The following is a 24,486-nucleotide window of genomic DNA, read 5'->3' on the forward strand; positions in this document are numbered from 1 at the left end:
GTCAAATTTCCACCACGCCTGCCACAGCCAGGCTCCGCCTTCTGGAGCTACTTCCGCCTACGGCCTCTCCGGAAGCAGTCGCGGAGAGGAAGTCGTGTACACGGGCTCTGTGAGGCTGCGGGGCATTCTGGGTAAAGATGGATGCCTATGATCTGTTTCGCCGGCTAGGAGCCGGCGCCAAGTTCGACGTGAAGCGGTTCTCGGCGGACGCTGCTCGATTCCAGGTGCTTACTGTACACGGGGAGCCGAGTACCCGGGAAGGGGCGGGGTCCGTAGAGTGAGGCAGCGGGCGCCCTGCATCCCGGGAGGCCTGGCTCCGACCACCCCCGGGCATTTCCCTTCTTTAGGGTTCAGCTTGACTTCAGACCTACTCCAGACTGCTGGATGACTATTTGCTGAGCCCTGGTAGACTCAGTTGAGCCTGGCACGGACTCTTTGTTTCCTGGCTTCTTACTTTACTTACAAAGTTAGAATCCTTTCAACGGCCCCTTCTCAGGAACTAGGAAAGGAATTTCGAAAACAGTCTTTGACGGAAGCCTACCCAGGTTTGTTAGTGTTCTTTTCAGCGTTCCAACCAGCGGCATTTTAAGTAACCAACCAGAAGAGTGGTGTTGAGATGCGGGGAGGGGAGTCTTAGAGAAGTAGTGGGCACGAAGGGAAGTCAGTCGGGGCCCACTTGGGGAACATTTTGGACATAAACCTTACTGTAGAAGAACAGAGTCTTTGTGAAGCGAGCTGTCTGTGTTTCTTCGTCCTGACTGCAGTGCTGTAGTTAAACTGTTGTGAGGATGAAGTGATTTTAATATCTAATAAGCTTGCTTGACATGTAGTAAGTGTATGTAAGCATTCATTATTCGTTGCTGTCATTGTTGTTACTGTAAGGAGGCCAAATAGGGGTGTGGGTTTTTGTTTGTCTTTTGTATTCCATTTGCCTAAATACACTACACAACAGATTGTTGGTTTTAACCTTTTGGCTTAAAATGATGAATTACTGAACCCAGGTCCTCCATACTGATAGTCGTGGTTGGATGAAAACAGCACCGTTCTGGCAGTAGATCTCATTTAAATCTGGGGGATTTTAGGTAGGAAAAAGGAAATACGATCGCAATTCTTCGGAGGGGCTGCAAGGACTAGACTTCTTCGGAAACAAGAAGTCTGTCTCAGATGAGTCTGGAGCATTACCAACACTCCAAAATGAGGAGCAAACAGAAGAGGGCCTGTTGGAAAGGAGTAAGGAGCCCAAGAAGAAAAAGAGAAAGAAGATGATTTCAGGTTAGTGCTGGCTTTCTGTTTAATTTTTTTTTCTTTTTTCAGTTGCAAGTGCAAGCCGGTAAATTAGACGACACATACGCATTCCTCTGTTGATGACATTTGGATTATATCTAGGTACTGGCTATTAATTGCTGCCATAAATACTCACACAGCCTTTTGTACAGGGGTTGCTATTTCTGTAGAATAATATCCCGAAGTAGAGGCAATCTGTGAAAGGTTATGCACAATTGCTTTGAATAGGTACCACAAAATGATTTCCCAAACCTTGGTCAGTACTGGGTTTTTGATTTGAGACAAGGATTCCCAAGTGCTGGGATTGGACCAGTGGGATGGGATAGCAGATAACAGTTTTGCCACAGAAGCCTGGTGACCTGTGTTTGATCCCCAGAACCCACATAAAGGTGGAAGGATAGAACTGACTCCGCGATGTTTTCCTCTGACCTCTACACACATGCTGTGGCACAGTCCCCCCATCCCCACCCCAGTCACTAATAATACATTTCATTAAACCAAGGCCTGGGGTTAACCAGATGCTGGGATTACAGACATGAGCTACCACATCTGGCCTAGTACTATTATGGTCTTAATTTTTCTTTTTTCTTTTTTGCCAATCTACTTAATGAAACTTTTGATTAATTTAGATCTTAATGTAGATTTTAGCATCATCATCATCATCACTATTATTATTATTATTATTATTATTATTATTATTATTATTTTGAGAAAGTCTGTCCCCTCAGCTGCCCTTTAACTTTGTCTGATAGTTAAGAGTGACCCTGAACACATGCTTATTTTGTCGCCACCTCCAAAGTGCTGTAATTTTTTTAGATATGCGCCATCACCTGGTTTCATGCTGTGCTGTGGATTGAACCTAGGCTTCATGCACACTAGACAAGTACTCTGCTCGCTGAGCTGTAGCCCTCCCCCTTTTAAAGTTTGTGTTTTCTTGATAATTGAAGTTGAACATCTGTTTGTTTGTTTGTTTGTTTTGAGGCAGGGTTTCTCTGTAGCTCTGGCTGTCTTGGAACTTACTATGTAGACTAGGCTGCCCTCGAATTCAGAGATCTGCCTGTATCTGCCTTCTGAGTGCTAAGATTGAAGACCCACGCCACTTTATCTGGCTTTGAACACTTTTTTTTTTGGAGACAAGGTTTCTCTGTGTATTTTTGGTGCCTGTTCTGGATCTCGCTCTGTAGACCAGGCCAGCCTTGAACTCAAAGAGATCCACCTGGCTCTGCCTCCTGAGTACTGGGATTAAAGGCATGCGCCACCACCGCCTGGCTCTGAACATCTTTTTATATGCTTTATGGATGCTTCATTTCAGCTTTTGTGAGTTATCTCTTCTTTCCCATAGTTTTTCTTTCTTTTTTTTTCTCTTGTATAGAAAATGCTTTGTAGGAGCATTTATGTGTTATGTCTATTAAGTTTCCTAGCCATTTACCTTTTTTATAAAATAAATACCTAAATTATACAATGATGCTGAGTAAATTTCTTTTCCAATATTTATCTCTTGTTCCCTAGTTCTATTATATTTTTCTAGAGGTACTGTATTCACACTCCCTTATATCTTTCTTCAAAAAACATGGGTATGAAGCCGGGCGGTGGTGGCACATGCCTTTAATCCCAGCACTCAGGAGGCAGAGCCAGGCGGATCTCTGTGAGTTCGAGGCCAGCCTGGTCTACAGAGTGAGTTCCAGGAAAGGTGCAAAGCTACACAGAGAAACCCTGTCTCGAAAAACAAAACAAGAAACCAAACAAACAAACAAACAAAAAAACCCAAAAAACCATGGGTATGCTATTTTCATATGCTTATATACTTTATAAATTCTCTATATACTTTCTATTATGAACCTTTCCCCTCCTCTCTACTCCTACTTCCTCCCCTGTTTTGAGAAGGTCTTGCATGGTGGCCCTGGCTGGCATGGAACTGGCTATATAGACCAAGATGGACTTAAACTTAGGGCCATCCCTTTGCCACTGCCTTCTCTCTCTCTCCCTCCCTCCCTCCCTCCCTCCCTCCCTCCCTCCCTCCCTCCCTTGTTCTTCCTTGAGATACCTACTGGAAATACAGGGAGTTTTCTCTTTCTGTAAATTTGTCTCTTCATATTTCACATTCTTTTTGTAGTAAGTTATTCATCCATTTCTTCATAGTTTAATAAACTTCATATATTATAAAAATTAGCTCAGAGTAAAAGATTCTCTTACGTTTTCCTACCTGTTGCTTCATTTTGTAACATTGATATCTTCAATTCTGTTGGTTTGTTTGTTACAAAGAGTGAATGGGATGGGTGTGGTGGCACATGCCTTTAAATCCCAGTACTTGGGAGGCAGAGGCAGGCAGATCTCTGAGTTCGTGGCCAGCCTGGTCTGTATATCAAGTTCTGGGTCAGCCAGGGCTACATAGTGAGACCCTGTCTTTAAAAAAAGAAAGAAAGAAAGAAAAGAAAAAAGAATGAACAGGGAACTAAAGTCTTTTTCCATAGCTTTGTGTTTGTTTTTTGTTTTTTTTGCCTATTAGATCCTGTCTCTCCCTCCCTTATGCTGGGAGAGACACAGCTCAAATATAACTTTTATTGTAAACTTATTTTCCACTTTTTATTCAAGACTGTCTGTGGACTCTGTTCTATTCGATTGACTTATATTCCTGTGTTCTCATACAAGCATCACTTGTTTGAATTGTTGTGACATTCTATCTAAAAATAAAACAAAAAGCAAAACAGCAGACAGACTGGCAAGGCATATTATCACGCACACATATGTAGTGTGCTAGAGACCACCTAGGACCACATATAAGTTAGATGAGCACTCTGCCCTGAGCTACATCTCATATACATATACGTTGATCCCCAATCTCCCAGTCTATACTTTAAAATATATGCAGTTTTATTGAATGTCAGTTATGTCTCAGTGAAGTTAAAAAATGTGTTTTTAAAATTCCATAGAGGTGCTGGAGAGATGGCCTAGCAGTTAAAAGCACTGACTGCTTTCTTTAGAGGATCCAGGTTTAATTCCTAGCACCCACATGGCACCTTACACTGCCCATAAATCCAATTCCAGGAGATCTGATGCCCTCTTTTTGATTCCCTCGATACATGACATATACATGGTACACAGACAAAACAGCCATACACATTTAAAAAACATATATCAATTAGAAACCCAGGTGTAGTGATACTCACCTATAATCTCATCACTTTGATGGAGGTATGAAATTGAGTAGTTCAAGGTGAGTCTTACCTACATAGCAAGTTTAAGGCCAGGCTGGGCTAAATGACACTCTATAAAAAACAAAATATTCAATAAAGATCTTTGCTCACTACTCATAGAGGTTTTTTTTTAGATTATTCTCACATATTTGTTCTACCATGCAAACATTATAGCTAATCTGGTCTCTAAGACAATTGTGTCTGCTTTTAATTGAGCCAGTGTTCTTTATAAATACAGAGAGAATCGCCGTCTTTATAATATTGGATAGCCCTACGCATTATGGTTTTACTGCTGTTGCACATGAAGTCTTCCTGTCATCATCATTCTTTCTAGCTTGTTTTTTGGTAAACAGAAGCTGCCGTATTACTTCTGTAATTTTCAGTTCATCTCTTGTTTGAAGACAACCGAAACAACCAACAAAAGGAAGAGAGCGAGCTTCCAAGCCCTGACTGCACCACCAGTACGGCTCACCTGTTTCTAGCCTTGTGTGCACTATTAACCTTGCTTCCCCAGTGGGATCTGTTGATACTTTTTCTGCTTTAGTGTGACGTGTAGCCAGTGTGGCACACCTAACACTGTTGCACTTGGTAACTTTTGATTTTAAAAATATAGAAATTACTGCTCAAGAAGACTTTGACACTACTATACAGTGGACATCCTCTGTGGAAGCAAAGATTCAAGAAGAGAAAAAAGCCAAAGGAGAAAAGAAGCTAACGTCAGGAAAGTTGGAACATCTCAGGAAGGAAAAGGTTTGAAAAATATTTTGACCTCCCAAAAGAATTCATAGAGTTTTCCCTGGACTTTGTTTTGTGGATTTCTTTGTTAAGATGGAAGACTAACTACATTTGTTTAGGTTTTACTGTAGTGATGTCTTTCTGTAGCCATCTGTGCGGTGCTGAAAGTGTTTGCTTATGATTATAAGTGGATCAGGTGGAAAGAGTTTAGTTCTAGTTGTTCATAGGTACATAGTGTGTGTACATAGTTCTTGACCTCCTCAAGTTTCAAGAGTAATGGTGTGCTTAGAATTAAAGTTCTCAAGTTTCTTGGGCTGAAGGGATGGCTCAATGGTTAAGAGCACTGGCTACTCTTTCAGAGGACCCAGGTTCAGTTCCCAGCCCCAACATAGCAGCTCACAACCATCTGTAACTCCAGCTCCAGGAGATCTGATGCCCTGTTCTGGCCTCTGCAGGCATCAGGCAAACAGATCGTGTTCGTACATACATACAGGCAAAAACATTCATATACATAAGGTAAATTAATTTTTTAATTCAAATATTTAAACACCTTTTGATAAACATGAAATATGGCTCCCTTTCTCTTTGGTGTTAAACTTACTGATTTAAAAGTATTTTCTCCTGCAGGGATTTTAGGGTTAGAATTCCTTTTGTTGTTTGTTTGTTTGTTTGAGATAGGATCTCCTGATTCTCCTGCCTCTACCTCCCAACTGTCAGGATTACAGGTGTGTGCCACTGTACCTGTGGAGGGTTAAAATTCTTAAGGAGGGCACTTTGTGATAAGGGTCTAGGTCATGAAAAAACAGTGACTGGCACCATCGCTTCCTGTGCCCTTCCACTTTGCTGGTGGAGATTGTAGTGTTTCTTCAGGGGCTGTGGTGCTGTGCTTCAGTAACCCAGGAGCCAAAATGTGGCTCTCTGTGGACTGGAGGATGAAGTTGCCTAGTCAGTATCACTAAACTCTACCCTTGTCACTCAGTTTTAGGAAACACAAGGGCTGATTGGCTTGTTTTTGTTTTTAAATATTAAAGAGCACTGGCATTTGTATGCTAAGATTGAAAACATAATTTCAGTGTTTGCCTTCTAAAAGTTTCTGTAAAGTCATATAAGTTACAAGTGTGACGGAAACACATTACAGTGCATGATACATCTCTTAACTTCAATTTGAAAGCACAGACAGGTGGGTCTCATCATCTGTGAGGGTCTTCCAGCTGTGAATACCACAAAATGTACTTAGTGTCTGTGCTGATTGGGGTCTTGAATTTAAGCAGAAAGTTTCATGTGTCATCATAGCTTATTCCAGAACTGTTGTTACGGCTGTTTTAGAATCTCTAAGGTGGTTGTTGTTGTTATTGTTTGGCCATATCCATGGTGGCTTCTGTGTCTCAATTTACAGATCAACTTCTTCCGGAACAAACACAAGATACATGTACAAGGAACTGATCTTCCTGACCCAATTGCAACATTTCAGCAACTTGACCAAGAATATAAAATCAGTTCTCGATTGCTCCAGAACATTCTGGACTCAGGTTTTCAAGTGCCCACACCAATTCAGATGCAAGCCATTCCAGTTATGCTGCATGTGAGTGTGAAGATCTCGGATGCCTGTGACATTGCCCTGTGTCCTCATTCTCTTCTCTGTCCCCTGAAAGCCTTTCCACCTTTGGTCCCTTTAAATCCTTCATTTGCTTTGTAAGTCTGTCTCAAGTGCTTGTGCCCATAAAACCTGCTTACTACAAGAAGATGTGATCATTTCCTTTATCAGTACCTTGTGTGTGTAGACATAGCCTTGAATCCATTGTCCTGCTGCCTTAACCTCTTGAGTGCTGGGACTTTAGGTATGTGCTACTGTGTCTGATGCTCAAGTATTCTTTTTCAAGAAGCATTTAAACCCTCTGAGCATAGAGATTGTATTTGTCTTTTCATTCTTAGTTTTTTTAAAGTTCTTATACATAATCCAACTTAGTTTTTCCCCAATACTCTTTATTATTGAAATATCCCTTACATACAATAAAGCACACTGACTTTAAGCATAGTTTAGTGATTCTGAACAGTGTGTAATCTATGTAATGTAATTGTTCTCCAATGGAGGCATACATTTCTGTACACCTCAGAAAATTCTGTTGTGCCCTGCTGTTCATTCCATACCCTACCCTGCCCAGAAAAATAACAACAATAGTATTTTGATTACCATATTATGTTTTACTTCTAGGATTTCAGGTAGGGTTGTCACTAATCTTGACTTCTTTTACGTAATGTTTTTGAAACTTATAACACATCTGTTACTAAATAGCATTCTATTGTATGAATATATTAACAATGTATTTATCAAATCACTTGTTAATAGATCTGTAAATTAGCTGAGATTTTTGGAAACTAAAATTTTCTGAGGACTTTTAAAAAATAACAATGATACAGCTGGGCAGTGGTGACGCACGCCTTTAATCCCAGTACTTGGAGGCAGAGGCAGGAGCATCTCTGAGTTCAAGCCCAGCCTGGTCTACAGATCGAGTTCCATGACAGCCAAAGCAGCACAGAAAGACTGTCTCAAAAAGCCAACCAACTAACCAAGTAAACAAACAAACAATAGATGGGGAAAATCCCCTACTTCCCTCTCTCCTTCCCTCCCCTTTTTCTCTCCCCCCTTTTCTCCTTTCCATTCTTCTTTTCTCTCCCTTCTTCCCTCTCCCCATTTACAAAATCACCAGCTTGGCCTTCAGTTCAGGTAGATGGAAATCGGAGTCATCTTTTCACCTATTATATTGGTTCTTGGCTTTGTGGATTGAAATGAGAATATACTCATTTGAATGATATTATTGACTCACATTTATTGAATTTGCACTTAATTTCCTCTTCGGTTATTTCTACAATTATTTCAGCTTAAAGCTTTAAGAATTATAGTGACTCCTTTGAAGATTGTCACCTGTAAATACTCTTGGCGCCTAGGTCATTACCAGTTTTTAATTTTAATCTTCACTCATTGTGTTATTTAACAAACTTTTCCCAAAGGGATTGAGCAGTACACATACTGGGATAAAAGGTCAATGATGGGTCTGGAGAGATGGCTCAGAGGTTAAGAGCACTGACTGCTCTTCCAGAGGTCCTGAGTTCAATTTCCAGCAACCACATGGTGGCTCACAACCATCTGTAATGAGATCTGGCACCCTCTTCTGTATACATAATAAATAAATAAATCTTTAAAAAAAAAAAAAAGGTCAATGATGTATGTGCTTTGGAATAGAGTTGAATGGAAAGAAAACTTGAAACAGTAGTTCGAATTCTCTTTGGGTTTTAGTTGTCTGTGTTGCTTACATCCAAATATACATTAGTGGAAGTGCACAGAAACACTGTTGGGGCAGCAGTGGCAAGGCTGAGGTGTTAGAAAACAAGAGATGAGGAAGTAGAGAGGTGGGTAGGGTGTGAACAGTTGGATTTATTTCATTCAGTTTTAAGTGGGTAGGGTGTGAACAGGTGGATCTATTTTACTCAGTTTTAGGTGGGTAGGTTGTGAGTTGGATTTATTTCATTCAGTTTATTTGTTGTTTCCATGGCTGCTCACATTGTTTAACCAGGCTCTGAAAACTTGATGAACTTGTCCTGTACTTACTGTGTTCTGTTGTTAGGGTCGGGAACTTCTGGCTTCTGCTCCTACTGGATCCGGGAAGACTCTGGCTTTTAGCATTCCCATTTTAATGCAGCTGAGACAACCCGAAAATAAAGGCTTTCGAGCCCTGGTTATATCCCCAACTCGAGAACTTGCCAGCCAGGTATGACCCAGAGTTGGTTTTTGTTTGTTTGTTTGTTTGTTTGTTTGTTTTTGGTTTTGGTTTTGGTTTTTCGAGACAGGGTTTCTCTGTGTAGTTTTGGTGCCTGTCTTGGAACTCACTCTGTAGCCCAGGTGGGCCTTGAACTCACAGAGCTCTGCCTGCCTCTGCCTGCCTCCTGAGTGCTGGGATTAAAGGCATGCGCCACCATTGCCCTGCTGACTTAGAATTTTGAGAGAAGGCATTCATGTTTGCTTTGATAACTTTCTTGCTTAAGGGTAAAGCTCTCAGAATGTCTTCTATCATGGCTCAGTGTCCTGTAGAGAGTATTCTGTACAGCATATGGGCTGCTCTTTGGAATGTCTGTAATTTTCTATAACATGATTTTTACAATTATCCTTCTTTTGTAAAAGCTTCAAGATCTTTGAGGTGGAAAGGGTCCAGTGATACAGTCATTGCTGAGATTGGTTTTTCTCATTTAAAAAAGTGAAATATTGCTGGGCATGGTGGCTCGTGCCTATAATTCCAGCACTGGGAGGTGGAAGAAAGAGGGTCAGTATTTCAGAATCATCTTCAACTTTAGTCCCACAAGACCCCTGTCTTTGAAAACAGCTGAGTGTGGTGGCCTATGTCTTTAGTCTCAGCACTCTGGAAGCAGAGGCAGATGGTCTCTGAGCTTTAGACCAGCCAGAGCTACATAATGAGAAGAAAAATACATGTTTTGTTCTTGTCTGAAGAAAAGAAGAAAATAAAAGAAACTACCTCATTTTTCTGAGAAAGTAGACCTTTCCATTGATGAGTTCACCGTCCCATATGTAGAGTAAGCACATGCTGTGCAGTAGGACATCTCATGCTGCACTCTGAGAACTGCAGCAGTGGAAAGGAGTTTGCTTTTGCTTCATGGAACTACTCTTGAGGAAATTGTCGAGTCTTTTCAGCATTACATGTCGGCCTGCAGAGCACTGTGGGTTGATTATAGACGTGTCAAAGGCATACGGGAAGCTGTGCATTCTGGCCTAGTATCTGAACAACTTTGTTTCCTCACTTTTTTGTTTTAGATTCACAGAGAATTAATTAAAATATCTGAGGGTACAGGATTCAGAATACACATGATCCACAAAGCTGCAATAGCAGCTAAGAAATTTGGACCAAAATCATCTAAGAAGTTTGGTAAGAACCTCCTGCTTGGTGTGTCTAAGGGATTTGGAAATAATAATGGTCCTAATTGTTATATATAAGAGTTGTTACAGTGCAAGTCAGGTGAGTGTGTGTGTGTGTGTGTGTGTGTAATTTTTTTTTAAGTCAGGGTTTAATTAGTCATTTTCTTTTATTGAGACAGGGTTTATCTGTGTATTCCTTGCAGTCCAGGAACTTATTCTGTAGACCAAGGTGGCCTCAAACTCCTGAGTGCTGGGGTTAAAGGCGTGGGCTACCATGCCTGGCTTTAATTAGTTTGTTTTTGTTTTTGTTTTGTTGTTGTTGTTATTATTCTAAACAGGGTTTCTCTGTGTAACAGCTCTGGCTGTCCTAGAACTAGCTAGCTCTGTAGATCAAAGTAGCCTTGAGCTCACAGAGATCTTCCGGCCTCTGCCTCCCAGTGCTGGGATTAAAGGCATTCGCCGCCGCCACCAGGCTAATTAGTTATTTTTGAAGAAGCTGAACATAGATTTTCCTCCCCATTTCACCCAGAAGACTGCATCTTCTGCCTGCATCCCAGATGACTCTCCCCACCAGTCACCACAGTGACATTTGGCTGTATGTGGGTATTTGTAGTTGTTGCAGCTGGGGAACCAATAGCCCATTGTGGATAGAGGCTGGAAATACCATGAAGCAGGCAATGCCCTAGACAGCTGTCTATAGAAAGTTGTGTAACTCAACATGTCAGCAGTGCTGGGCTTGGGAAATCCCACCTCATGCCCTTGATTTTTACCTGCCATGGAAATGCCATGGCAGGTAAGAATGGATTACACGTCTCCCCTTCTTTGAACCAGAGAATTTGCTTTTAACTTGAGCTCTGAGAAAGATTTCATTTAAAATTTTTCAAGCCAAGCATGGTGGCACACACCTGCAGTCCTAGCACTGAGGCAGGAGGATCAGAGGAGTTTTTAGGGCAGCCTGGGCTTAGGATGACACAGTGTTGGCTGTTGCAAGTTGAAATGGCTGCAGTATAGTCCAGTGGTGCAGCTCTTGCCTGACATGTGGAATAGAAGGCCTTGGCTTTTGCTCTGGGGCGGGGAGGAGCGCAGCGCCAACAGACACTCGGCGGGGATAAGATGGTCATGAGTTTGAGGGAGTCTGAACCTCACGGCAAGATTGTCTTAGGTGTGAAAAGGTTGGGGAGCTGCTCAAGTATAATGGAGTAGAAATAGAGAGTCTCATGCTGTGGTGGAGGAAAAAATGTATACTGGCTTACTAACAAGCAAGAATTTTGTTATTTAACTGCTCTTCCCTTCCCACTTAATTTCTGAAGGCTTAATTCTGTGTCAAAGGAATGCATTTTATTTTTACAATTTCCTCCATCTGTTTTTCCTGTAGACATTCTTGTGACTACTCCAAATCGACTGATCTACTTGTTAAAGCAGGATCCACCAGGGATAGACCTGACAAGGTACAGCATTTTGTATCTTTCGTTTACCTGCTTATCTTATTAGTTTTCTCTTTACCGTGACTAAACATTTGACAAACAGTGATTTAAGGAGGAAGGGATAGAGTTCATTTATTGGGGCAGAAGGTGAGGCACCAGGTCTCCTCACAGCCACAGTTAAGAAGTGGGAAATGATGGCTGTTGGTTTCTAGCTTGCTTTCTCCTTTTTATTCAGTGCTGGACCTCAGCCAGGGGTGTGGTTTGTACAGTCGGTCTTCCAACCTCAGTAAACCTGGTCTAGATAATTCTCACAAACGAGCCCAGAGGCTTGTCTCTGGTGATTCTGGATCCAGTCAGGTTGACAGTCAATATCATCCATCACAGTTCTGTTTTGTTCTCAGTTGCTTTTATTATTGTCCTTTGGCGTATACTGTCTGCCAGCTTGTGTCGGTGTAGTGCTGAGAATGTGATAGCTTGAATTAACTAGTAGAAAAAACAACTGGTCAGGAAGAAAATGACACTCTTGATAAACAGTACATGACCTCAGATCTTTTCACGTCTTTCAGCAAAAGCAATGGAATCTCTGTCGTGGCTAGTACAGCTTATCTTTGAGGATTTAAAATAGGTGACTAAGCTACATTTATAATGTTTTCGTGCTAGTTTTTCTTGTGCATTTTTTCTCATTTGATAAAGTGAATCAAAACAGCATCATTATGGGACTTGTTTTCCATGTATCCTGACAGTTTGGTGAAGTGTCCCAGATCTTCAAGTTCAGTAACCCCAGGTTGTTTTGCTGTTTCTTAGTGTGGAATGGCTGGTGGTAGATGAGTCAGACAAACTGTTTGAAGATGGCAAAACTGGGTTTAGAGACCAGCTGGCTTCCATTTTCCTGGCCTGCACATCCCACAAGGTCAAAAGAGCAATGTTCAGTGCAACTTTTGCATATGATGTTGAGCAGTGGTGCAGACTCAACCTGGACAATGTCGTTACCGTATCCATTGGAGCAAGGTAAATAATTATTCTTTCACATTATCCCCACACTTGTCTTAAAGTAAGGTTTTGATTTGTATGTTTGTTTTGACTCAATGAGAGGTTTGTTTGGCGTGACACCAATGAGCAAGAAAAGTTTTACTGATAGAAATGTGTTTTTTAAAGTCAAAATTAAGGATTTATTTTCAGAATTGCACAATGAAATATTCTCATGTTTGCATGTTATTCTTCCCATCATCATACCTTTATTTCATTCACAAAACATGCCATAAGCTCTGTGGCCACTCCTACTTAGTTTCTTTGATTGTTTAAGTAGGACCACATGGAAAAAGCTGGTGTTACTTACCACTTGATAAGTAATTCTGGTACAAAACATGATTCTGTTAAGTGCCAGGTATAATTCAGTGATAGAAAGAGCAGTTACTTAGCATGAGATCTCTGTTTCATTCTTCAGCACTAAAAAAGGGTTTGAGGTAAATAGGCCTTTCATGCTAAATAAATACAAAATCACAGTTTTAAAAAAATGACCAAGGAAAAACATGGGTTGGCAAGATGGCTCAACAGTAAGGTGCTTTCCACCAAGCCTGCCAACCAGAGTTAGATCCCAGCCTTGGGGTAAGTTAGTGATGTGTCACACAGGTGCATACATGGTGCTCAGAGGACACTGTCAGGAATTGAATCAGTCTCAGGTTAACCAGTTTACATAGCAGACCCCTTACCCTCTGTGCCATCCCCTGGCCTGTTTGTTTTTTTGAGACAAAGCTTTACTCCATGTCCCAGCAGATCAGCCTTAAATTCACAGAAGCCTGGGCCAGCCTCCAGGCGCTGGGATTGCAGGTCCTCGCAGCATGCCCAGCTAAAAGTTGATTCTTAAAAGGTGCATTTTCTTCTCAGGAATTCTGCAGTTGAGACTGTTGAACAAGAACTTCTCTTTGTTGGTTCTGAGACTGGAAAACTTCTAGCCATGAGAGAACTTGTTAAAAAGGTATATTGGACTATATTCTTGACTTTTGTTAAAGGGCATTCATGTTCTATCATCATCCAGCATTATATTTAGTGTTGGTTCATTCATAGTGACCCAGTGATGGTGAGTCTTCTGTTCCTTGCTTGAGTAGAAGACCTACCTGGTGATGCCTTGATTCTCCCTCTGCCTAGCCACATCCCCTTTGTTCCCTCATCTTTGCTGGTTTGCTCGAGATGATCTGGGGCACTTAGTAATGAATAATGCCTTGAGTCTGGTTTCCTTTTTTAATCCCAAAGTAAGTACTGAATATAAGCCTTGGTTAGAAAGTTTAAAAGATAGTTGCCTAGGGGTTAAGAGCCCTTATTGCTCTTGCAGAGAACCTGGGTTAAATTCCCAGCACCCATATAGTGCCTTACAACCATCCCTAACAAGTTCCAGGGCATCTGACACTCTCTCCTGACCTCTGTGGGCACCAGGCACACACATGGTCACATACATATATGTAGACAAAACACTGATACACGTAAAATAAAAATTCAAAATTTAAAAATAAATCAACTATTAGTGGGTTCAGGGAAAGGAGCAAAAAAGAAATATAAATTGTAAGGCTGCTTTTTGGAATCTATTCTTACAGGTGAACACAATATGGCAACTGCCTTAGTGGGAGCAGTTAGGATGGTTAGAAGATGGAAAAGAAAGGCATTTGTGCATCACTGGTGGCTGTGCATGAGGCAGGCCTTAGGAGCTAGGACATGGGCTTCTGAATTGAGCGACCTGGGGATTCTACCTGTATTGTACCATTCTATCTTTGGACAGCTCACCTCCTATACACCCTAACTCTGCAGTTTTCACGTTGGTAAAATATTGTAATATCTATTTCAAAGAGCTATTCTAATATTTAATGTGTTATACACAGTACTTATAATAATGTTTGCCTGTGCATATTTACTCCTACTTGGGATTATTTTTATTTTATTGAGTTACGATCTCACTCTAAAGCTCAGGCTGACCTTGATAACAGAATCCTCGTCTCAGCCTCCTGAGTTCTGGGTTATAGGTGTGTGCTACCATGTACACCCTCATTTTATTGATTTTTCCCCCCAAAGATTTATTGATTTATTTACTGTATACCGTGTTCTGCCTGCATGTAAGTCTGCATTCCAGAAGAGGGCACCAGATCTCATTATAGATGGTTGTGAGCCATCATGTAGTTGCTAGGAATTGAACTTAGGATCTCTGGAAGAGCAGCCAGTGCTCTTAACCTCTGAGTCATCTCTCTAAACCTTTATTGATATTCTTAAGGATATCTTTTTACCTCTAGGAAATTTAAGGTTTTTGAAGGTATTCATATGGTGAAATTAGATCAGAGATTTTTAGCCATATATGATCTCTGGAAAGTCTTGAAATCCATGAAATGATATGTAAAAGTTTTTGTAAATAAGTACTTGCAGTTAAAACACTTCGTTCTTTCATTGGATCCCAGAAGAGAATATAAAGCAAAGCAAAAAGGAAGAATCCCTGGTAGGAACATCTGGAAAGATGAGGTGGGGTAGGCCCGGCAGTGTTGGATGACAGCAGACGTAGAAGCAGTGTGCTGAGAGCTGGTAGTTAATGCTCAGGTATTACTTGATTCTGTTGGAAATTGGCAATTTTATTTGTTTACATTGAGACAACTAGAACTAAAGATTAAGATAAAGGGAAATTCTAAAATTAGGGTAAGCTCTGAAATAAAGAAGTGATTTTTACATTATGAGCAGAATCAAAGTTCTGGGGCTAAGAGTTGGTGGTTTTAACATTGGTATACATTATTGTAGGAAGGCAGGTATATTGGAATTAGTAGATAAAGAATATAGTCCAAGGACAATGAAAAGAACCCATTGTAGAGGGCAGATGATGAGGGAGATGGAGGCAGATTTAGCCACTGGCAATGAAAGTGCATGTCTCAGAATTTCTATTGCTGTGATACAACACTGTGACCAGCTTTTGGGGGGGGGGGGTGCACACCTTTAATCCCAGCACTTGGTGGTCAGAGCCAGGCAGATCTCTGTGAGTTCGAGGCCAGCCTGGTCTACAGAGCAACATCCAGGATAGGCACCAAAACTGCAGAGAAACCCTGTCTTGAAACCTCCTCACCCCCCCCCAAAAAAACCCCACTATGACCAAAAATAAAGCAACTTGGGGCTGGAGAGATGGCTCAGAGGTTAAGAGCACTGAATGTTCTTCCAGAGGTCCTGAATTCAATTTCCAGCACCCACATGTTGGCTTATGACCATCTGCAATGAGATCTACCACTCTCTTCTGTATACATAATAAATAAATAAATCTAAAAAAAAAAAAGAAAGAAAGAAAGAAAGAAAGAAAGAAAGCAACTTGAGAAGGGAGGGTTTATTTCAGCTTACAGTTCCACATCAGAATCCATCATTGAGGAAAGTCAGAACAGGCACCTGGAGGCAGGAACTGATGTAGATGTGATGGAAGAGTGCTGCTTAATGGCTTGCTACTCACTAGCTTGTTCAGCGTACTTTCTTATAGCACTCTGGGACCACCTGCCTAGAGATGGCACCACCCACAGTGGGTTGGCCTATCAATCATTAGTTAAGAAAATGCACTACACATTTGCCTACAGGCAAATCTTATGGAGGTGGTTTTTTCAGGTGATAGTCCCTCTTCCCAGATGACTCAGGTTTTACGTCAGGTTGACATAAAACTTTCCAGGACGGTGCACTAAATTGAAGGGGTTATTTGTGAACTGAAGACACATTATGAGATGCTGATTGTATTCTTTCTTACAAGTTATATGTGTTAATTTTTGGTTCTTTCTCCTAGGGTTTCAATCCACCTGTTCTTGTTTTTGTTCAGTCCATTGAAAGGGCTAAAGAACTTTTTCATGAGCTCATATATGAAGGTATTAATGTGGACGTCATTCATGCAGAAAGAACACAGCAGCAGGTAGAAAGTCTACTGTACTACAAACATCATGCACTGCCTTTTTCCATTCTAGAATGGTACTAAAGCATTTAATGTGTCTTCTTTTACCAGAGAGATAACACAGTCCACAGCTTCAGAGCAGGTAAAATCTGGGTTCTTATTTGTACAGCCTTGCTCGCAAGAGGGATTGACTTTAAAGGAGTAAACCTGGTCATCAATTACGATTTCCCAACCAGCTCAGTGGAGTACATCCATAGGATAGGTGAGCCTTTCGTCTTCATGCCTGTTGCCCACTCAGCTTTCTCAGCACTCTGCTGTTCCCTTTAGACATACTCACTATTTGGGTTTTGGTTCTGTGAAAATTCAGTGGCGTGTGAGTGTGTGTGTGTGTGTGTGTGTGTGTGTGTGTGTACATTTTTCTAATTTAACGATGTATGTGAGCATGCTCATGGTGTGGGAGTTGGAGGAAAACATCAGGTGTTGGTCCTCAACTTTCCAGTATGTTTGAGGCAGGGACTTCCTTGTCCTTATTGTATGCAACGGGGTAGCTGCCTGTGAATTTCCATGGATGGATCCCCTGCTCTCTACATCCCATCTTAACATAGGGTCATAGGGATTATAGACATATCTTAGGGCTTCTGGCTTTGCTATGGATTCTGGGGACTTGAACGCCTGTTGTCATGTTTGTGCAGCAAATGATATATCCACTGAGCAATCTCTTCAACCCTCAGTGACCATGATGTGAACCTTGAGAGTTTCTTTCCACTAAACAAAAATCAAGAACTTGTGGTCTGCTTTCTCCTAGGTCGAACTGGAAGAGCAGGGAATAGGGGAAAGGCTGTTACATTTTTCACTGAAGATGATAAACCATTGCTAAGAAGGTAAATTAGGGGCTGGGATGCAGCTCAGTGTAGAGCTCTGGTCTGGCATATTCTGATCCCAGCATCACTCCTCTCCCAAACTTAAGAACATGTATGTTATGAAACATAACTTAGTATTTTAGTTGCAGTTGATAAACTTGCTTCATTATTTTTGTATGTGGACTTTATTACTAGACAATACAGAATGGCTGTGTCCCAAATTCTGTAAGAGGCTCTATAGTGAAACTCTGTCCCAAGAATCATGGGAGAGATCCAGGGGCTTTGTTTTTGCCCTTCCTCTTTTAGAACTTGGGAGCGTTGACAGTGAAATATTCAGTTTTAGGTTTCAGAGTAACAGGACTCACTGGAGAGCAGCAGTTGAACAGTGCTTCTTACTGCAGGATCTTAAGGGTGAGAGAAAATGAGTATGTGTGTGCATGTGCGCACGTGCGTGTGCGTGTGCGCGTGTCACGGCCTTACTGTGTACCCCAGGCTTTAGTCTCTGAGTAGCATGGGCTATCCTCAGACTTAGAGCCTGAGCCTCTCAAATCCTGGGATTACAGGAGTGTCCCACCACACTTGGCTTCATTAGTAAAGTTTTTGAGTTATCAAATACTATACGTGTCTTTTCGGACCAATCAACACTCTCTTTTACCATGATGCATCCTTTCTCTTTCTTTGGGGCCAGATGGAGTTTTATATTTAGTCCCAGAATCACTTGCCATAGAGGAAAAAGTATTTTAATGACACATTTTATTTTTAGTCAGTTGTAGCCCTTTGAAGTCTGGGTATTATACACTTTTAGACTCTCGGGTCTTAATTTAGCCTGTCATTATAGATTTTTATGCAGATTTCTTTTTTTTTTTTTTATTTTTTATTTTTGAGATGGGATTTCACTATATAGCTTAGGCTGGTCTGAAACTCACAGTCTACCTGTCCTAAGTGCTAGTATTACAGGCTTTGTGCCACACTCCCAGCTATAAAGGTACAGGTTCTCTACATTTTCACTGCCTACAGTAATTTTTGGTTAAAGGATAACCGATAGCACCTCACATTTCTAACAAATGAAATGCAGTTAGGGCAGAGGGGTTGTACTCTTGTCTGTTTGTGAGTTCTGATGAGTGTGATGTGTACCTTCAAAGCCTCCACTCTGTCCCATTTGTCTTTTCCATGTCTATAAGGAGGAGTGTGTTCAAGAGCCTCAATGGGTCTAAGGTCTTCACAACCACAAGGATGTGCCTGATGACCCCAGCATCAGTGTAACTGTGACCTTTAGTTTTCCACCCTGAGACTGGATTGTAGACTTTCACATAGAGTGTTGTGATGATTGGCTAGGTTATTATATGTAGAAGCCTTGCAGTACCGGTCCTTTGGTAAGCACTGTCACTTAATGACTTGAGGCTTACCTCTAGTTTCCTTTAGGATTTGAAATAGCTGCTACCTAAAGTTACTATCGATATATTGATTTCAGTCCCGTGAATGCTTCTCTCAGGAATCCAGTATGGTTCATTTGGCGGTAATTGGTATTCGCTGAGACTGTGCTAGAATAGTTTTGGTTCCTCTTATATTGTACAGAAGGCTTTGAACATGACTAATTTTATACATTAGTTTAATAAGACACATTCCTGTTTATGGGCTCCTTTTTCAGTGTTGCCAATGTTATCCAGCAGGCTGGTTGTCCTGTGCCTGAATACATAAAAGGTTTCCAGAAACTGCTAAGGTATGCATTTAAACTTCCTTGAAGCCTTCTCTTTGGGTTTTTACACATGCATTCTTGCTTTTTGCTTATTCGTTTCTTCCCTCTATGTTGTTGTTGCTGCTCTTTGGGGGCCCACCACCCAGCTCCCAAACAAATTTACACACGGAGGATTATTGTTACTTATGAATGCCCAGCCTTAGCTTGGCTTAGTTTCTTGCAAGCATTTCTTAACTTTAAATTATCCCATCTATCCTTTGCCTCTAGACTTTTATCTTTCTCTATTCCCGTTTACCTTTTTTTGTTTCTTACTCTGTGGCTTGCTGTGTAGCTGGGTGGCTGGCCCCTGGAGTCTTCCTCCTCCTTCTCTGGCTTCCAGCTCCTCTTCTCCCAGATTTCCCTTCTATTTATTCTCTCTGCCTGCCAGCCCCGCCTGTCCTTTGTCCTGCCTTGCTACTGGCCGTTCAGTTCTTTATTAGACCATCAGGTGTTTTAGACAGCACAGTAACACATTTCACAGAGTTCAACAAATGCAACATAAACAAGAGTAGCACACCTTCAAACAATACTCTACTACACCTCTTGCCTTTATTTAGTTCATCATTGTTTTAAGTGTGTATATCCCAGAATGGTGCATTGTTGAATTTTACATGTTTTTGTTTGTTTGTTTTTTGTTTTTGAGACTGGGTTTCACTGTGTAGCTCTGGCTGTCCTGGACTGGAATTAAAGACATATGCCACTATGCCTGACAAATTTTACATGTTTTTAATTTTACATACAGATGGTCCTTGACTTAAAACAGGGTTATGGTTCACTAAGCCCATTGTAAATTGAAGATATTATAAGTAGAAAATGGATTTAAATGCATCTACTATACCAAACATCTTAATGTAGTAACCCAGTGTACTGCAGGGTTTTGGGGTTTATGTAATTTTGTTTGATTTTTTGAGACAGAGTCTCACTCTGTACTCAGGCTTGCCTGAAACTCACAGCAATCCTCCTGCCTTGACTGTCCTAATTACTGAGATTACAGTCGTAGATCACCACGCCTTGCTAGAGTATCTGTCACCCTCTTTTCTGTAGTGTGGCTTCTGTAGCAGCAACATCTAGATGTGCTGCTGAGCTCTGTTCTCGCCCGTTTAGTTTCCCTTGGGTGTGCTGAGTGGCACGCATTGCATTCACAGCCCTGTGTACTCGCCACCTGTCTCCAGGACTCTTCCTCTTGCAGAACCTGCACCTCTGTACCCATTAAACAGCACCCATTGGCCTCATGATGGTGGCACATGCCTTTAATCCCAGCACTCGGGAGGCAGAGGCAGCTGGAACTCTATGAGTTCAAGGTCAGCCTGGGATAAAGAACAAGATCCAAGACAGGCACCAAAACTACACAGAGAAATCCTGTCTCTAAACCCCCCCCTCAAAGAAAAAAGCAGCACCCTTTAAACAGTTTTAACCTTTTCCTAGGTCCTAGCAACCACTGTTCTGTTTCCTGTTTCTGGTTTTAACTGTTTGGGTGCCTCATATAAGAGAATCACACAGTATTTTTCTTTTTGTGGTAGACTATTTCACTTTGCACAATGTGTTTTAGTCAGAATTTCCTCCCTCAAAGCGCCAACTACATTTTGCCTTGGTCATCTGTCTGTCTGTCATTTAGGTTGCTCCATGGTACATCTATTGTGAGTGATGCTATTAAACATTTTGCTTTAGAATATATTATTTCCTTGTCGGCTTTTTTGTCTTTGAAATTCAGATTTCTTAAAAAACTAGAGTCAGGCTGTTAATGGCTATGGACATAGGATATGAGGTTGTCCCAGAGTGTTTTTTAATCACAGCCAGTGTGTTTTTAAAGGTTGATTTCCTGTATCCTTATGAAATAGTTGTAAGTGCTATCAGCTAATCTGGTCCATTGAAATGAGTATAGCCTCACCTAACTTTACCCTCTAAATGAACTTGTGTTTAATTAATTTCCTCTCTTACTTCCTAACGTCCAGCAAACAAAAGAAAAAGATGATTAAGAAACCCTTGAAAAGGGAGAGCATTAATACAACTCCGAAGTATTTCTTAGAGCAAGCTAAACAGTAAGTATATGTGTGTGTGTGTGTGTGTGTGTGTGTATGGTAAGAAAAGTACTTCATAATCAAGGTGGACATTGTTTTTCCTTAAGATACATTTTTAGAAGTAAAATTAATAGATAGGTGATCCATTATAGGAAATAATAGTAATGTATTTCAGATTGCCTCTGATTTAGGAATTTGCATTTTTCAGTGTTGGATTTTTTCTGTATCTATATGTTAATCATCTGGGTTTCCCCCCCATGTTTAAAAATAGATTACAGTTTGCTGTGAATTAGAATTGTACTGTACACTCTCTGCACCATCTGCATTAGGCCATGCTACTGAGCCAGTAGTTAGGATCTGTGACATTGATTGAGCATTTCTTGATGCTTCCTCCATCTTCTGAGCAGGGTTTCCTATAATCCTCTCTTACACTGAGGTGTACTGCACCACTTAAAAAGTACTGCTTAGCTTAAAACATCAGGGTTTTTAGGGGGAGTAGGAGGTGTTAGTATAGGTCTTGTAGGATACATACAGGTATGTTTCGTCTATTAATACTAGGAAGCTACATGTTTTAGTAGGAGTTTGCCAGAAGATTCTGAGTTCCATTACCCTAGTTAAAGAATATGGTACTTTTCACAAATTTCTCAGTACTAGAGTAACTAACAGAATTGCTCTAACATAATTGCTCAGTTCTAATGATTTCTTATGTGTGTGTTCCTGAGGGTGTTGTTAGTGTCCCAGGATGCTGTGGTGAACTAAGCTAATGCTTCTTTCCATTACCTTAAACCAGGTGGGGAAAGCCATTAGACAAACTGTTCCATAGACCAGCACCATTCACTATAGAACACTTGATGCCAGTATGATAGACTATAAAACTGGTCATGTGAGAACATCAGAGTATCTTAAACAAAGGGCTGGTACAGTTACAGGAAGCTTCAAGGAGGTAGATGTGTCTTTGGACAGATGAGATGTAGGTCTTTAGAAAGAACAAGGTATGCAAAGGTATGAAGCTGTGTGTACCACCCTTGTAAGCAGAAGAGTCTTGCGCAACGTAATAGTACTGTGGAAATGATATTCACTCCAAGTGTTGAAAGTGCAGTGTCCCAGAGTTTGGGTGTATTCTCAAGATTTAACAAGGAGGAATAAGCATCACAAACTTATAAAGATTTGGAAGCTTAATAGTTTAAATTCCATTGGTACTTCTCAGTTTTGTGAATTCTTAATGTAATTTTGTAGGGCGCGCGTGTGTGCGTGCGTGTGTGTGTGTGTGTGTGTGTGTGTGTGTGTGTGTGTGTGTGTACAGTTTTTGTGGTGCATAGACTTTGTCTAGAGTGTCGTGAGGACTATTAGGCATCATTAGTCTTACTCCTTGGGGGAGCTGAGAACTGAGAGCTAAGATAACACATGCTGCCTCTGGCACTGTGTAGAAGCCGGTGGAGGTTTTTCTAGAGGCGAAAGTCAGCTGGGGCAGAAGATGGGGGCTGTTGAATTTTAATAGGATGCAGCAGTATTTTTTTTTTTTATTTAGATAAAACACTGTTTTGAGTTAACTGCACTTTAAATGTTTTGTGTTTGTAGCCTTCTTCTGGGATAATTAACTTAGCTATAAGAGGACTTTGGGGTTACTGGTATCAGTCTTGTGGTACCAGCCACACAGTTAGGGTGCTTTGGCTTTCTCTGTTTTCTTCTAATTTAAAGACTGTCCTTAGCATAAGAACAGGATACATCACGATCTAGTTCCTGCTCCTCCTCCATTGCAGATATGGGTTGCTTTGGGGCATAGAAGTTCATGTCTTCAGCTCAGCTTCCACATCAGACTTGGAACCTGATTCTCTGTTGTCTAGAGGGCCTCACTTCAGGACCTATAGACCCAGCCTGGTATGATGAGAGGCAGATTTAAATTTGGAGCCTAAAAATCGATTGTAATAGGAACTTTCTTGGGTGACTTTGGGTGACACTAGTTAAGGCATTCACCATTCTCTGGGCTATAGAATCAGACTGTCAGTGTTCTTGCCCAACATGTATTACTAATGTGTGATGACTGGCAGTTTTTATCCATTCTGCCTCATTGACTTCATTTGTAAAATGAGAGTGGTGGGTTGTTAGGAAGGTCCCTTGAGTTAATGCATGTACAGATAACACTTAGCAGCAGTGTCTAGTACTTAACACTGAACCAGAGGGTCAAGACCAGACTGTCCTTTGTGCTGTGTAACAGTGTAGTTGCTTGTGATGTTTTTCATACGGACAGTGATTTTTATGCTTGCGCAGAGAACTAGTTAACATCTTTGTTTCAGTGCCTCATTTGCTTTGCTGTACACTAACTTTCAGCACATGTTCATTTACACCCTTAGTTATAAAAGTAATATATATAGATTTGCTGATTTGATGTGTCTTCCTTTTTACAGGAGAAAGGTTGCTGGCCAAAACAGCAAGAAGAAAGAAACTCTTGAAGAGAAAAGTTAAAAACAGACACCTTAGAAGGCTATCCCCGCAGTGTAATTTATGAGCTCAGCATGAATTCTCATGGATACTTAACAACCATCTTTACCAAACATACTAAATCAACAAGGACATGAGAAAAGACAATGGTCCTAATTTACTGATGCATCAGGACAAGCTTCACCTTGTAGGTGAAACTTATACAATGGAAATAGCATGCATTGACATTGCTGCCTGAACCCGGAGAGATGCTTCTTATAGAAGAACAAGAGTTGATGTTAAAATAACACCCGAATGTGGTGAACTCTTAAGGATTTTGCCCTTCAAGTGTGTTGCATGCTGTGGAGAGGCATCTGGAACAGAATTTTAAAATAAAATCTTGAGCTTGAATGCACCATCCACACTTGTGTGCATGGAGTGTGTGTGTGGGAGGCAGATAAGAGCATCACAGGCCATCCACTCGGAAGAAGCCTAGCACTCCCTTTAGTGTTTATTTGTTAATGGCCTTTATGGTATGAGCCACAATCAGGAGGTGCTTTTATCTATGGTTATCCAAGTTTCTGAGGATTGGAAACTTCAGTCTGATCAGCCTCTCCCTCTCTGACTTCATTCTCCATCATTTAACCATGTTCTTTCCTGTCTCTTTCCATTCATGATGAAATCTGATAACAGTCTTTTATCTTGATAAGGAAGAACGGTCCTGTTACATGATACCCCTGGCTTCATTTTCTCAGATGTTTATCTTTGCTGAGGCTTGATAGCCTTCATCCACCCTCTGCCAAAGGAGTGCGATCATATTCGGATCAAGGCAATGCACGATGCACAGGTTTTGTGCAGTAGAATTCAGAGACTTGATACAAGCTGCAGTAGTTAGAGCTGGTCCCTAGAGTTGTCTGGGATCCTTGCTGCCACAGCGACTGCAGTGCAGATGACTGCCCGCGTCTGGGTTAAATCCGTTTCCTTTTCTCTCAGTGGTCGATGCCTCACTTCT

At 41.1% G+C, this 24,486-nt stretch overlaps 1 protein-coding gene across 2 annotated transcripts; it reads left to right on the forward strand.

Annotated features, from left to right (window-relative positions):
- The first annotated feature begins 91 nt into the window (after positions 1 to 91).
- On the forward strand, positions 92 to 23,893 carry Ddx52 (DExD-box helicase 52). Of its 2 annotated transcripts, none has more exons than XM_036197691.1 (15): positions 92 to 224; positions 1,083 to 1,272; positions 5,092 to 5,228; positions 6,610 to 6,795; positions 8,837 to 8,980; positions 10,036 to 10,147; positions 11,513 to 11,585; positions 12,366 to 12,569; positions 13,446 to 13,536; positions 16,342 to 16,464; positions 16,555 to 16,705; positions 17,249 to 17,324; positions 18,952 to 19,023; positions 20,991 to 21,077; positions 23,462 to 23,893. In XM_036197691.1, the coding sequence occupies exons 1-15, from the start codon at positions 138 to 140 to the stop codon at positions 23,517 to 23,519; spliced, it is 1,791 nt and encodes a 596-aa protein (XP_036053584.1). In that variant the 5' UTR covers positions 92 to 137; the 3' UTR covers positions 23,520 to 23,893. The 2 variants fall into 2 exon arrangements, with proteins under 2 accessions (XP_036053584.1, XP_036053585.1); XM_036197692.1 differs by lacking the exon at positions 1,083 to 1,272 and adding an exon at positions 1,315 to 1,386 and having other exon boundaries at positions 209 to 224.
- The last annotated feature ends 593 nt before the right edge of the window (positions 23,894 to 24,486 follow it).

Source organism: Onychomys torridus, chromosome 8 (assembly GCF_903995425.1).
Source record: "Onychomys torridus chromosome 8, mOncTor1.1, whole genome shotgun sequence".
NCBI classification, from domain to species: Eukaryota; Metazoa; Chordata; class Mammalia; order Rodentia; family Cricetidae; genus Onychomys; species Onychomys torridus.

What these genes read in the sequence shown, in the direction of transcription:
- Ddx52 (XM_036197691.1), top strand. Translation starts at nt 138, where the DNA reads ATGGATGCCTATGATCTGTTTCGCCGGCTAGGAGCCGGCGCCAAGTTC. An exon ending in CCATTCCAGTTATGCTGCAT is followed by an intron (nt 6,796 to 8,836) that starts GTGAGTGTGAAG and finishes TTCTGTTGTTAG; the next exon opens with GGTCGGGAACTTCTGGCTTC. An exon ending in TGAGAGAACTTGTTAAAAAG is followed by an intron (nt 13,537 to 16,341) that starts GTATATTGGACT and finishes TCTTTCTCCTAG; the next exon opens with GGTTTCAATCCACCTGTTCT.